The sequence below is a fragment of the Agelaius tricolor genome, unplaced genomic scaffold, assembly GCF_023055355.1.
Source record: "Agelaius tricolor isolate 1412-34295 unplaced genomic scaffold, bAgeTri1.0.p SCAF_2, whole genome shotgun sequence".
Classification (NCBI taxonomy): domain Eukaryota; kingdom Metazoa; phylum Chordata; class Aves; order Passeriformes; family Icteridae; genus Agelaius; species Agelaius tricolor.
In genome coordinates this window covers 8,433,438-8,446,960 of record NW_027269262.1, presented here as the reverse complement: position 1 = coordinate 8,446,960, position 13,523 = coordinate 8,433,438, and the positions used below count along the sequence as shown (strand labels likewise).

General features: G+C 41.3%; 1 protein-coding gene across 1 annotated transcript in view; it reads right to left on the bottom strand.

Annotated features, from left to right (window-relative positions):
* Positions 1–2,866: 2,866 nt before the first annotated feature.
* The window catches only part of ELOVL2 (ELOVL fatty acid elongase 2), a 51,340-nt gene continuing 40,683 nt past the window's right edge, over positions 2,867–13,523 (bottom strand). The window contains exons 4-8 of the mRNA XM_071452138.1: positions 11,705–11,782; positions 10,966–11,137; positions 8,819–8,943; positions 6,554–6,688; positions 2,867–5,925 (exon numbers count right to left, since the gene is read on the bottom strand). Coding sequence (XP_071308239.1) covers positions 5,797–5,925; positions 6,554–6,688; positions 8,819–8,943; positions 10,966–11,137; positions 11,705–11,782 — 639 coding nt within the window. The 3' untranslated portion in view covers positions 2,867–5,796. The remainder of the gene's footprint in view (positions 5,926–6,553; positions 6,689–8,818; positions 8,944–10,965; positions 11,138–11,704; positions 11,783–13,523) is intronic.

The following is a 13,523-nucleotide window of genomic DNA, read 5'->3' as shown; positions in this document are numbered from 1 at the left end:
TCACACTGGTGAATGTAAAGGGATCCTTTGTGCTGTGTGGCTCCCACTCCTCAGTTCCAAGGTGAGCCTTCCAGTAATTCCCACATAAATGCCTACATTCCTTGCTTTTATTCTCGTCTACCTGGCCCAAAATGATGATGAAACCTGGCTAACCAGGTGCTTGATGTGAAGCAGACCTAAGAATCGAGATGAGCTGCCTGCACCGGTTGCTCCTGGGCACTGAATTCGGCAAAGCCACAGAAACAGCGCTGAGAACTCACATCCTCGGGGCACGTCACCTCCTTTGGGATGGGTGTTGGCCTATTTAGGCTCCTTCATCTGCATCTCCAAGCAGTTTGCTGCCCAGAGGGAAGGTTTGAAATAGGAAGGGGATGAGATGGGATGTCTCTCTCTGATTTAAGGTGTGAGTTTTTTTCCAAACTATAACAGTAATGCTAGATTTTTTTTTCCTAATTTTTTTTTTATCAGATGTTTTGGATGGATTCATTGCTCTGTTAAGTTCAAGCTGCTAAGTGTTTAAGCTTTGTCAGCACTGTGAAGTAGATGTGTAGAAATGCTTGTTTTGCTACATTTCCTCACCCTTCATGAGTATTGGCAGAAGGCTCTCTTGGTGTCTCGTCTAACTGTAAAAAGTTAGGAATACTTTTCATCTAAGTATCTTTGCTAGATAACTTAGAGTGCATTTCTGTATCTCTTATTGTTGCATCTCCACATAAAGCTTGGAAGGTGAGTGTTCAGCACTTCAGAGGGCATGGATAAAGGAAAAATCAGGGTTCCTTACTTAGTGAAAATTGCCACAATGTATTTGTATGCACTTAGATTTGGTTTTAACTCTTTTATTGGAAAAGTCTGAACCCCAAAAGGGTGTTTTAATGATGGGTATGGGAGAGCAGAAAGGGATGTCACACTGCTTAAATACCTTCTACCCCTGCACTCATCTATCCCTTCATATGAAACACTTCAGCATTTGAGAGGCTCAATATGTTCCAGCTTGATAACCTGAGAACTGCCTAAGGTGAAAACTCTGGACTTTACTAATGGTCTTTCCATCTGTAGGCAGTAGAAGTGTTTGGAGACCACATCTGGGACAGAAATGACAAGTTCTGACTTTGGACAGCCCATCTCATACCACTTCCTGCACTACTGGGTCATTTAAACACGTTTGACCTTAAACCTCCTGATGGTCTGAAGTCCATTTGGTTTCTGCAACAGATGTGTAATTGGGTTATCCTAAAATTACCTTTTGGAAGGTAGGTAGCTGACCTTGGCAGGTTTCCTTTGCCCTTCCCAATTCATGCTTTTTAAAGTGCTATTAATCCAGATATTTCTTTTATTTTCTTCCTTTCAATGCAGATATAGATATAGCTCAATTTTCAACCTGTTCAGTTGCTTTGATGTGGTGGTGTTCGCAGGGGTCCCAGGATGAGGGAAGAGATGAGAATCTTGACTCCATGTTTCAGAGGGCTGATTTATTATTTTATGATATATATTATATTGAAAGAAAATTAAATACTAAAACCATACTAAAATAATAGAAGAAAGGATTTCATCAGAAGGCTAGCAAAGAAAGGAAAAGAATGAAATTATAAAGGCTGGCTGCTGAAATTTCACATTGTGCAGGATGCCTCCCAGACCCAAGATGGCACCACTTGCAAGTTGGGCTGCTTTGACAGTGCCAAGTGGCTCCTGAAATCTGCAGGAACCTGGGATGGTGAGTTTTGTTTGCCAGGGAAAAGGGCCGGCGTTGTTGTTCAGGGGCCTGTGGCCCGGAGTGGTCTTGTGACTGACCTGAGTCCCAACACAGCTGGACCTGTGATTGGTCATCAAGTAGAAACAATTCACACAAGACCAATCGAAGATGCACCTGCCACATTCCACAACGGCAGATAAATATTGTTTACATTTTGTTTCTGAGGCCTCTCAGCTTCTCGGGTGAAAAAATCCTGGCAACAGGGTATTTCATAAAATATGTCTGTGACACCTTGACACTTCTGAACCAGAACAACAAAGATGTAGGTGCTGAGGTGCAAAAACTATGTATCAATACCCGGAAAAAGAAATGGGAAATAGAAAAGTTCCAGTTAAGGAGAATTGCTTTATGCATTTTAAGCTCTAAATAGGGTTTAATATTAAACTGACTATAACCCCTGCTATTTATGCTGCATCTCTTTTAGGGGATGATGCTGTGCCAAGTGCTTGTTTACCTGCACGTTTGGATGGGCCAGTGCAGTGGCCCATCCAAAGGCTACAGCTAATTCATGTCAAGGCTGTGTAAAGCCAGAAAAAAGGACGTCCTTTGTGGCTGGAAATGGGCAGAGGAGTTGTCTGTGTTTACCCTGGCCCAGAAACAGCCCACCCTGCTATTGGTAAGGCATGCTGAGGTTAGCTGGAGCACACAGGGACAGGTCCTGCTTCTGCAGGCAGTAGAACTGTGTCTAAGAGAGTAATGCACTGGAAAATAGACATGTTTCTAGGAACAGCTGAGAGCTATTGTGTATTTTCAAAATTTGAGATTTTGAGTTCTCTATTGTCTCTCCCCTGTTTTCATGTCCCATCATGTCCCAAGTGAAAACAATCTGATAATCAAATGAGGTCTTGATGGGCAAGTACAAGCTTTGAACAAATGAGTCCTCTACTTCAATTTTACCTTTGTTCAAAAGCCCACATTTTTATAGGTAGAGGGCCAAAAAAACTGTATGGAAGCTTTACACTAATACCAGTGAAGGTGTTGTATCAAGTTATGGAGATTGTTTTTGAATCTGATGTGAATGCCCTAAAATGCTTCTAAAAAAGCTGGAGAACAAAAGCAGTCTCAAGTAACCGGTTACCAGCCCAATCTGATGCCTAAGGAGAAGTGGAGACAGTCTAATAGTAAAATTTGTTTATTTACAGTGTTATGTATTACAGGAAAATCAGTTTAAAAAGTCAATGCTTCTTTTTCTTCAAAGTAGCGGCATTTTGAAGATGTTAAGACATATCTGAAGAATTTTAAACATACCTGATTCCAGCCTTCATGGCTGATCTGGATCTGCAAGGTCTGAGACCATCTGGTTTTTTCCTTTTTTTTTTTTTTTTTTCATTTTCTTTTTTTTTTTCCCCAGCCCTTTGAATTTTCAAGTAAGGCATTTATTTTCTTTTCTTTTGAATGAGGTTTCAACAGAACAAAAGACAATATCTGTGGGTTTGATTGCCATAGTAAACTTTAACACTTAGCTCAGCTGACGCTTTCCACCTTGATAGTCAAATGCATGCTTTGCCATCAAAAGATTATGGACTCCACTCGGCCTAAAATCCATGCTGGGCCACACAACCCTTGTGTTGCCTGCCTTAGATGAAGGGTCCAGCTCATTGCTTTGTTCACTATCTTGTCAGCTCCTTCAAATTCCTCTGCCTTTACCTGGGCTTCCAGTATTAAACTGATTTCTACAGAGCTCTGAAGCTCTCCCTTTACTCAGGGCTGTGTAAAACACCCTCAGGCAAACCCACTAATTTCTTACGTCTTGGAATTTTTACAGTATCAATCAGAAATGCCTGTAAAGGTTCTGGAAGGGCCAGAGAGAAATAGCATATGCATACAGTGTCCAGGCTTTTGTGAATGCAGGGTTCTTGGCTTTTTTTGTTTGGATTTTGTCTTTTGGGTGGCTGCTTTCCCCCTTATTGAGTGTTAAATAAAACAAAACACTGACTTTCAGTAAGGGAGGTTTCATGACCATCTTTATGAAGAGGGGAGCAAATGTGAATATGCACCAGTTACATCTAGGCTGGTGTGGTGGTGTAAAAGTGTTTGAATATTGCAGTTATTTTGGTCACCCAGTTCACGATGATGAAGTTCAGCAGTCAGGCTGCTAAGAGGTGCTGTTTCTGCTGTAGCATTTTGGGAATTTCTGTTTTCTGCTGGAGCAGAAAAGTTTTGTCCACATTGCAATGGAGCTGGAACTGCCTGGAGACAGATGGCATTCAATGGGACTTACAAGCACACAGTCAAGCAGAATTCTGACACAAGACACCCTTCTTCATGCCCTTTTCTCCTCTTGCTTTTACTGGACAACCCCCTCTGTTCTTCTTCCCCTATTGTACCACTTCCTCAGCTTCTTTCCTTCCTATCCACGAGCCCTCAGGTCTGTGGTCTCTCCTGGTGAGGCTGGCTGCCCTGTATCCATACTGCTCCCTGGGATAAACCTTCCTCCTGCCTTTATGCCTGCAGTCTCCAAGACCTCCTGACAGCAGATCATCTAAATGGGGATATCTGGAGGGGATAACTGACCCTCTAGAAGTGGAGAAAAGTTGGACAGGAGGATTTGGGACAGCCTCTTCTACATGTGGGCCTTCTTTAGCTGCTTGGGCCCTCTGTGTTGGCTAGGTATGTGTTTTGTCCTCCTCCTGCAATGGGACTCTGCAAGGTGGCAGGAGTGAGAGGACATATTTCCTTTATGGAACTGCTTCAGTTCAAGGGACTTGCTGGGCTGGAGTGACTCTAAAAGTTGTTTTTGTCAAGAGAATTTTATACACGAGAATGGAAGAGATCCGAACTACTTCACTGTGAGGAAAAAAAAGTCTGTGTCTATTTTTAGTAGAGGAAATTAAGTGGGCTAAATGAGAAACGGGTGAGGGCAGACTCATGAAATTAACTCTGGATATTCTTAATTTCTAAGCATTTAAGTGGGGGTAAATGCAGTGAACTGAAGCAACAGAGATGGTGATGGACTGTTGGGAGACACCTTTATAGCTGCAGACAGCAGAAGCTGTCTGCAGCTTGTGCCTCAGTCCCATCTGTTTCTCCAGCCAGAGACCAGTCTGAGTAAGGTCCACCTGCCACAGAAACTCCTGTATAACCTGCTTGGCTCATTGCTGAACTCACAAATTTTCTGCATCTTCTAGTCTATTAATATGTAGCATGACAGTTTGCTTTGAATTAGCAGTGTTTGTATAGGATTAACTTTACACACATTTACACTCAAGGGATTTATCTGCCTTAAGTTTACATGACCCTATTTCTTTCAAAATCCATTTACCTAGAACTTCTGTTAAGTTAGCACACCCAAAGTGACTTGTTTTGCTCTATGTTCAGAATTCCATTCTGGGCAGTGCCAGGGACTACCAGCCCAGCCTCCTGAAACAGAATGCTCCTGCCAGCCTTCCTGGCATTTGAATCAGGTTGCACTTGTGTAAAGCAAGTGACTGTGAAGCCACAACTGCCTGAAAACTATGGGATGGTGCACCTGGGCTTTGCCCTCTATCATCTCCTTCCCCAGGGCTCCCACAAGATCAAATCTTACCTTGCTAGTGTGCTTTGGGGAGCTGCTGAGAAGAAGAAAAGAGGGGTATTGTGATGGAAGAGGTACAATTCTCACCTTTCCTGCCACCCCTCCTTTATTTTCCTGGCCTTGGCTGCAGTTCAGCTGGATGTACTGGGTGCGCTGTGAAGCCTTGCCTCAAGACCTCTCACACACACAGAAAGTGCTCACCATGTTAGTCTGAACAGAGTCCTAACCTTTTGAAGGCATTGATGGATTTATCCATCAAGTGTTTCATAAGGCGTTTTTGTGTCAGCATTAGAGATCAGAAAGGTTTTCTTTTTCATATGAGAAAGATCTTGGCTTTCTTTGTTCTGATGTTGATCTTTGACGAGACAAGTAATTCTACTCATTTTGTTAAAACCTAAATAGAAGTACATTAATAAGTGTCTGGTACAAAGAACTGATAAATGTAATCAAATAGGTTTTAAGCTAAAGCTTGTAATTCAGTCTTTTTTCTTCTTTTTCTCTTTAGAAAAAAAAAACATAGGAAACACTATACTTATTGTGCCTTCTTATTATTCTGCAATCCATTGGCAGCAGCAAAGTAGTCCTTATGGAAACCATTCTTCATTTCTGTTGTGGCAGGGGTTTCCTTTACAGCTGTTCTTGAAGGTGCTTTCCGGTATGTCTATAAAAGCAAAATCCAAAATAAATATTTGGACTAGTTTAAAGCCTGCCAAAACAGTGCTTATGGTTAATTGTAAATGGAGCTTGTCTGCTGTTTGTTGATACAGATGTATATATTTGCTTCAGACTGCATTAGGAGTATAGTAGCCTTTTCACTGCTGTGGGTGATTTTACTTTACTAGCCTTACTGTAATACTTCTCAATGTCAAAAGAGATTTCAAGCCTTGTACACTAAAAGCTTTATGTATGTAAGCAGGCTAGAGCACTCCCTGCTAAAGATGTTGAAGTTAACAAGGCAAAGACAGGGCTCTATTTCTTTTTCCCTAAGGAGGAGAAAGACTCAAAAATTTGCCCACCAAAGCAAATTCAGGCATCCTATGTACTAAATGCAGTACCTGACCTGCTATACAAGTGCAGAAGAGTTGAGCTGCAATGAGGAGGTCATCACTACTGAGTAACTCTCTCTCTCAGACATGACTGTATCTGTTATTCTTAAATCATGTATATATTTTAAGACTAACATATTTTAAGCACTCATGGTCATTCTACATCTGAGTCCACCCAGACTGCTATCCAAAAAGTTCTGTTTTCCCCCATCTTTGTCAGAGAGCTCTCAGAAGACTGCTTACCTTAATGTAGAAGTTGATGAAGAGGATGACTAGTGTGGCCATGTAGGAGGACTGGAACATGAGGCAGCCAAATGGGAATCCACATGGCTTCACAGCTGCGCTGAGTGTGTGCACAATAGTGAGCAGAAACTGGATCTGTGGAGAGAAGATAATGCAGGTGTATTTGCTGAGAAAGGGTCAGTGCTAGCTAAATCAGACACAGCAATGTCCCCTAGTCCTGCTCCATAAAAGTTTGAGTACTCTGGAAAAGTATCCCTTTATAACCTCTGAATGAATTGTGAGGGTTAAGTTAAAATGGTGCTCTTGTGAAATTAAATAAAATCCTAAGGGGTCAGAGGTTTCTAAAAGTAAGTTTATAGGCCTAGTTGACAAAAGGGAAGCTTTTTTCCCTCTGAGATTTAGTAGATTTTGTTCTATCTTCCAGTCCTTGTGACAGGTACAGTTGTTGTCTCTGTTGCTGGGCAGAAACTGGAGGAAACTCTGAAGATTCTTGGCAATAGCTTTAGAAGTCTGAGCAGAAAATGCAAAACTCAGGTCCAAGGAGTTCAGATAGGTTATCATTTGCATTAATGGAGTTAAGGAGGGGACAAAGGAAGCAAAAATGAGACAGGGAAGAAACTGCAGAGACTTTTCTATATTTAGAACTGTCAGCCACAGCCCACACTCCTCAGCCAAATAAGTGTCCCCTCAAACCAGTGTACTGAGGTGCATTTCCAGCACTGCAGTGTTTCACCTGCAGGGATGGTCTCAGAGAAGCAGTTCTTGCTAAGCAAATTTCTACATAGGCATTTTAAAGCTCACTGCAAAAATCTCAACTTCCAAATAATATGAACAGGCTCTAAGATAAAAAAAGTAAAAGAAACTTTATTTCATATCAAGCCTTATATCTTGTTGATAGAAGCTTTTGATGTGGCTCAGCTCCCCAGGTACAGCAACAGGTGGAACAGACTTTTAGTAATCAGTCAATTTCTGTATTGCCTAAAGTTTGTTTACATCATTTTGCAGTTGTACCACTGTGCCGTGGGTTAACCTGGCTTGGCTGCCAGCTGCCCACCCAGCAGCTCTCTCCCTTCTTCTCCTCAGTAGAGTAGGGGGAGAAAATAGGATGAAAAGAATTTATGGATTAAGATAAAGTTAGGGAGGGTAATCGATAAAACTTACCTATTACTGTTATAAACAAATTAGACTTCAGTTAAGGATGATTAGTTTCAAGTGCTGCCAATTAATAACACAGAAGGATAGCAAGAAATAAAATTAAAACCACCTTCCTCTAAACCCCTGTTTCTTCTGAAGCTCAACTTCACTTCTGAACTTCTCTACTTCCTTCCATGTGGTGCATGGGGATGGGGTTTGTAGTCAGCCCCTATTGCTTTGGCTTTGCTGTTCCTTTCTCCTCACACTCTTTCCCTGCTTCAGTGTGGGGTCCCTCCTACGAGAGAGAGTTCCAATGTGGGTACTTCCCATGAGCTGCAGTTCTCCACAAGTTGCACCAGCATGGGTCCCTTCCTTCAGGGTCCAGTCCTTCAGGAACAGGCTTTTCCTATGTGGGCCCCCATGGGGTCACAGATTTTGCCAGCCAACCTGCTCCAGGGTGGGCTCCTCTCTCCATGGGTCCATAGGAGCCTATTTCCCCACTGGCTGTATCTTCCTTCAGGGCAGACATGTCCATTGCTAAAGCGTGGGGTCCTCCATGGGCTGCAGGGGAACAGCTTCACCAGCATCTTCACCATAGGCTGCAGGGGAGTTTTTGGTGCTAATTCCCTCCTTCTGTTCCAACCTGGGTAATTGCAGGGCTTCTCACATTTCCTGTCTTCCCTCTCAGCTGCTGTGCTATGTTTTTCACCCTTGAATAAATACGATATCATGGAGGTGCTCCCAGCTTTGCTGATGGCTCAGCTTTGGCCAGCAGGGGAGTCTGTCTTGGAGCTGGCTCTGTCAGACATTTTTTATGACTTTTAAATCAGTTTTTTCCACAATTAAGGAGCAGTCATTTTCTATGCAATGGTTCAAAAGTAACAGAATTTTGTGGACTAAAGAGCTTCTACTGTTTGTTTTCTACAGAAAACACTTCTGAACATAATTTCCTTCATTAAATTTTATCAAGCTGCACTAGTGACTTATGCTGTATGATAGTTTAGTTTAGATAGTTCAATTCTAACTGGGTTAATTGTGTAAATAACAATGTTTACCTATAGTTCATTTAGTTCTCTCTCACATTTTGAAGGATTTCTGGTAGTTAAAAATGAGAGTAAAACAGATACATACCAGTTGTGCCTGAGTGAGGTATTTCTTCCACCAGAGATATTTGCGCATGGAAGGGATGACTGACAGTCCATAGTAAGAATACATAAGCACGTGGATAAAGCTATTCAAAGTGGGTCCAAAGAAGCCTACAAAAATCCATTAGGGAAAAATAATTAAGTACCAACTGCTAAAAAGTGAGAGAGGATATTATTGCTCATTGTATTGCTTCTATATTGAATCTCTTGCAAATGTAAGTGTTCCTGTAGGGGGATAGAATATAAGAAAATAAAGATAGTGTAGAAAGTAATCTTACCCCTAAGGAGTTGCAGCTGGGCCAATTATTAAAGATTAGGAGCAGGCCTGACTTTAACAGGCCACAGCTGTAACCCATGAGAAGAAGAGTGCTATACAAGAGTGGGTTGGCTGCTTTGTGAAGAAGAAAGAGGCAGTGCTCTGAGGAGCTGCCTGTGAGAAACACCAAGAAGGTGTGAAACTCTTCTGATAAGTAGACAACAGTATGGAATCCCTGCAATAAGATGACAACATATTCCTTCCATGCTTATTTCTTGCTAAAGACATTCCTGATGTGTAGAGGTGCTCTCCTAGGGACAACTGAAAAACCAAACGGTACTTCCTAGAGGGTTGTTCTTATGCTGAATTTTGTCTTTTTATCTGGTATTTTTCTTCTCCTCTACTTTTTCTTATTCTGTAGTTTACATACTATTTTTCCCCTCTCCTAAAGCTCTTCTTGCTGAGTCTTTCCATTATTCCTGTAAGCTTTAAACAATGCTGCTGATGTCTTTGCTGCTGGTATGTAGCTTAGGACCCTGGGAGGCTTCTGTACTCCTGCTCTCTGATGCAGTAGCAAGGGCTTTACTCTGAATTAAACCAGCCTTTTGTGCCTGTGTTTGATCACCACTCTTGTTTTCTTCATTGACTCTTCTGCTAGGTGCACATTTATATAATTTCATCCCCGATAATACCTTGCTGCTCTTATTAGTTACATTTAGTGAATACTAGTTCTAGAGGAAATTAATTATCCTCTGTACTTTGCAGACTGTGGAGAAGCAGCAGCACTACTCTCTGCTGTGTGCTTGTGAGTTTGATGGCAGTGCTACAACTACAAGAGGGACTCACCAGTTGTTCTGATTTTGCCACTGATTAATTACTTAGCTGCTGGTTTAATTACAGTAGTGCAGCACTAGTGTAAAGTGTGGGGACCACACATTACAAAGCACAAACCCCCACTGATTTGTTTACACCTCTAGAAATAGCTCCTAATCACTATGAAATCTCTGATCCCTGCTTCCACCTCTAATGCTGATTTACTTTGACTTTGTGCTGTCCACAGTAAGTGCCAACAAATGTGAATTCTGCTTTTAGCTCTGAAAAAGACCTGCACAAGTTTCTTTACAAACGTTGCAATGGGCTGAGGTAACTCACTCTAATAGGTTGCAGGAAAACTGGGTTTTTTCTCAATTTTGAAAGCAGTTCCACAGGAAGCCTCTAGCTGTGTGAAGCCCTGGAAAATTGTGCCTGTTGTGAGACAGCTGAAGTAGTTCTCTGCTGTTTGGACTTATACAAATGCTAAGTGACCAGCCTGTGGTACCATAGATCCCTTCCTAACAGGGAAGATGATGACAGCTACTATAACCTTCTGAGGACGTATTTTCATAAGAAACAGAACAAACTCAAACTGGTATTTTAATTAGTGACTAAGTAAAGTATCTTGCTAAAGCAGAGATTGATGTATACAAGAGTTGAGCCTGTAAAAGGGCCATTGATTTTATTTGTTGTGATTGATAAAGGCTTTACCAGGGTACTGACTTCTTCCTGCATCTGCTTTTAGAGTAGGTCTTGTGTGTGCTAGCTCCTCTGTGCTACTCAGTACTGTGATGCTTAAAAGTGGTTTGAAGAGAAGTAAATACATGAGTTTGTGGCAGCTAAGTGAAAAGTCTAAGGCCTAACACTCAGGTATTTTTGGCCTGAACTTTTAACCATGCTTTTAACTTTCCTGCGTTCTGCAGGTGGTCAGCAGTTCTGAAAGGCTCTGAACCCTAAAGGTGCCCTCACATTTCACAGTGACACAATTCCTTTGCATGGTGATGTGATTCCTCCCCAGCTGCAGCTGACTTAGACCCCAGGTGATGAAGCAAACAAAGACTTACTCTGCCCACAAGGTATCCAGTTCAGAACACACCACCAAATGTTAAACATAGTGGCATGGTGATACACATGAAGGAAGGTGATCTGGCTGCTTTTCTTTCTCAGCACAAAGAAGATAGTGTCCATGAATTCAATTACTTTGGAAAAATAATACCACCACAGCACCTTGGCTACCTGTACATGCAAGAACAAAGGAGCAGGAGATCAATATCTGTCCATACAATTGCTTAAATATTACTATACTTCTTCACTCCCTAGGCATGCAACTTCCCAGAAGGCATTAATATGCTATTAAAGGAGAAGCACAACCTCTGTCTTCAATTTTAATTTGCTTTTCAATGAAGCAGTTTTGTAAAAAAAGACACATCTTTTAAGAAATTGTATAAATATATAATTATCAAAACATAATTTAAGAAAAATAAACTTTGAGAAAGGGTTTTCTAATTTTTTTGTTGGATTTTTTTCCAAAGGTGCAGTTTTGTGGGTGAGTTTTTGCTTCATTTTGGGGTTGTTTGTTCAGTTTTTTTAAGGGTGCTACCATTTTCTTGACCCTGAACAGATTTTGCTGCCAGATTCTTCTTTTGAAAAAAAATCTAAATTTGATACAATTTGATACTCAATACAATGAAATTTATCCTCTAGAGTAGAGACATTTTATCAGAGCTCAGGGTATGTCCTAGGACAGTTAAAGACAGTTAAAACAGAGAGGATGCTGGGGGCTGAGCTGCTTTTGTCTCTCACCCGGATATCAGCCTCCCCTGCACTGTGGAGGTTCTGGCACTGCAGGTTGTAGCCGCCTTCCCATGTGGCAAGGATGAGCTGGAACAGAAAACAGAGGAATCACATTCATGAACAGATGGAATGGTTTTTCCCCCTGCAGTTGTTCTGTCCTCATTGGTGGGTACCCACTCCTTCCATGAACTGATGCTGTTGAACCAGACAACTTGCTAATATCTTGTTTTTTGAAAGGGGAAAGGCATCAGTTAAGCTGGAGAGATGAAATGATGCATTTCTTCTCTTTCTCTGGCTTTAGAGCCTTCAAGGCATGCATTAAAATCTCTCATTATTTAATGCACCTCCAAATCCTTGCTCCAAAGAAAATGCTGGAATAGTGTATCTTTGTCCTGAAGCAGTATGAACAGAGCTGCTTATGCAAAGCTGTCCTTGAGAAAAATTCCCTGTTTGCCAAGCAAACAGAAGGCAAATGCAAAGTAGTGTAATGGGAGAAATATTTCCTAATGCCATACATGTCTCTATCCTCCACTGTTAAATGCTGGAGGAAGTGAAGGAGAGCAGGCACGGTGCTGAGTGGAGGCGTGGATAGCACACAAGCAATTTCTTAGATTCTGCACATGTCACACGGGGAAGCAGAGCAATGAAATATCAGAGTGCAGCACTGGGATGGAGCAGGTTTCTAGATAACCATATGGTAGTCTCCAATATGGAATATTTTTATAGCAACAGCCACCTAAAGCACTCAGCAGCCCTTGTGGAAGAGGGAGCATCATCTCTTGCTTATAAATGCCATGTAGAATCCGTTGATTTTTAGAAGGTCTTGCTAATTTTCAAGTAAGTGCAAAGGGAGTTTGGGGACAAACTGGGCAACTCGTGTTCTGGAGTCTTTCTCACCCTCTACAGACACTGCAGAGAGTGAAGGTGGGAGAAATGCATCCAAGTGCTATGCTGTAAGCAGAATTGCAAGATGCTGAGAGAAGGGGGTCACTTTCAGCTCTGGAGCTACATTCACAGGAATGATGTGTGTCAGCACAGAAGTTTTCCCTCTAGTTCACAATGAAAAGAACTGTTCTGTGTTGAATCTGTGTCAGTCTATATAAAAGTGAAGCAGAGACATCCTCAGTGATCAAAATAAATTAATTCCTAGAGTAAATACATTAAAAAATTATTATTGATAATATCTGGAGGATTAGAAAGCAGCCTACAATGCTTATTATAAATTCACATTAAAATGCACTGAAACCTGGAGAACCACAGTCTTTTACTATTTTTCTTCTGAATTCACACTCTGTCATTGTCCCTGTAATATGAACTTAGCTGTTTTAGGTGGCCAAAACAGCCCATAGAAATTGCAGAGAGAGATGACAGTATACAGCTAATGAGTGTTTTATAGATAAATTATATGTAACAATTGAAACAAACATATTCCTTTATATTTTTCTGCTTTGCTGAAGAAACTTTGCCTCAAAATTTTCTGCTGCAGTAGGTAAAATGTTGGTTCACAGAATTTGCTGGAAAATGTGCAATTTTCAATATTTTAATCAGTCTGTTTTACAACCGTTCCAATTTGTGAATTATTACAATGGATTGATTTTTGAAAAATCTTTTGCATGTTGTCTCCTTGTGTATTAAAGGTCAGGAGTGAGGGCCAGTTGATTGCCCAGCAGGTCCTAAGTAAAGCCCTGAGGAAGGAAGGTGGTGTCTTACCACATGTCAGGAGCTGCAGTCTTCAATGGAGATCCCTTGGGGATATTTTTGGTCTGGATTAATTGATGCTGTTTTTTTGTTTGCTTTTTTAAACCATCTGGTAAGTAGTAGAGTGAGC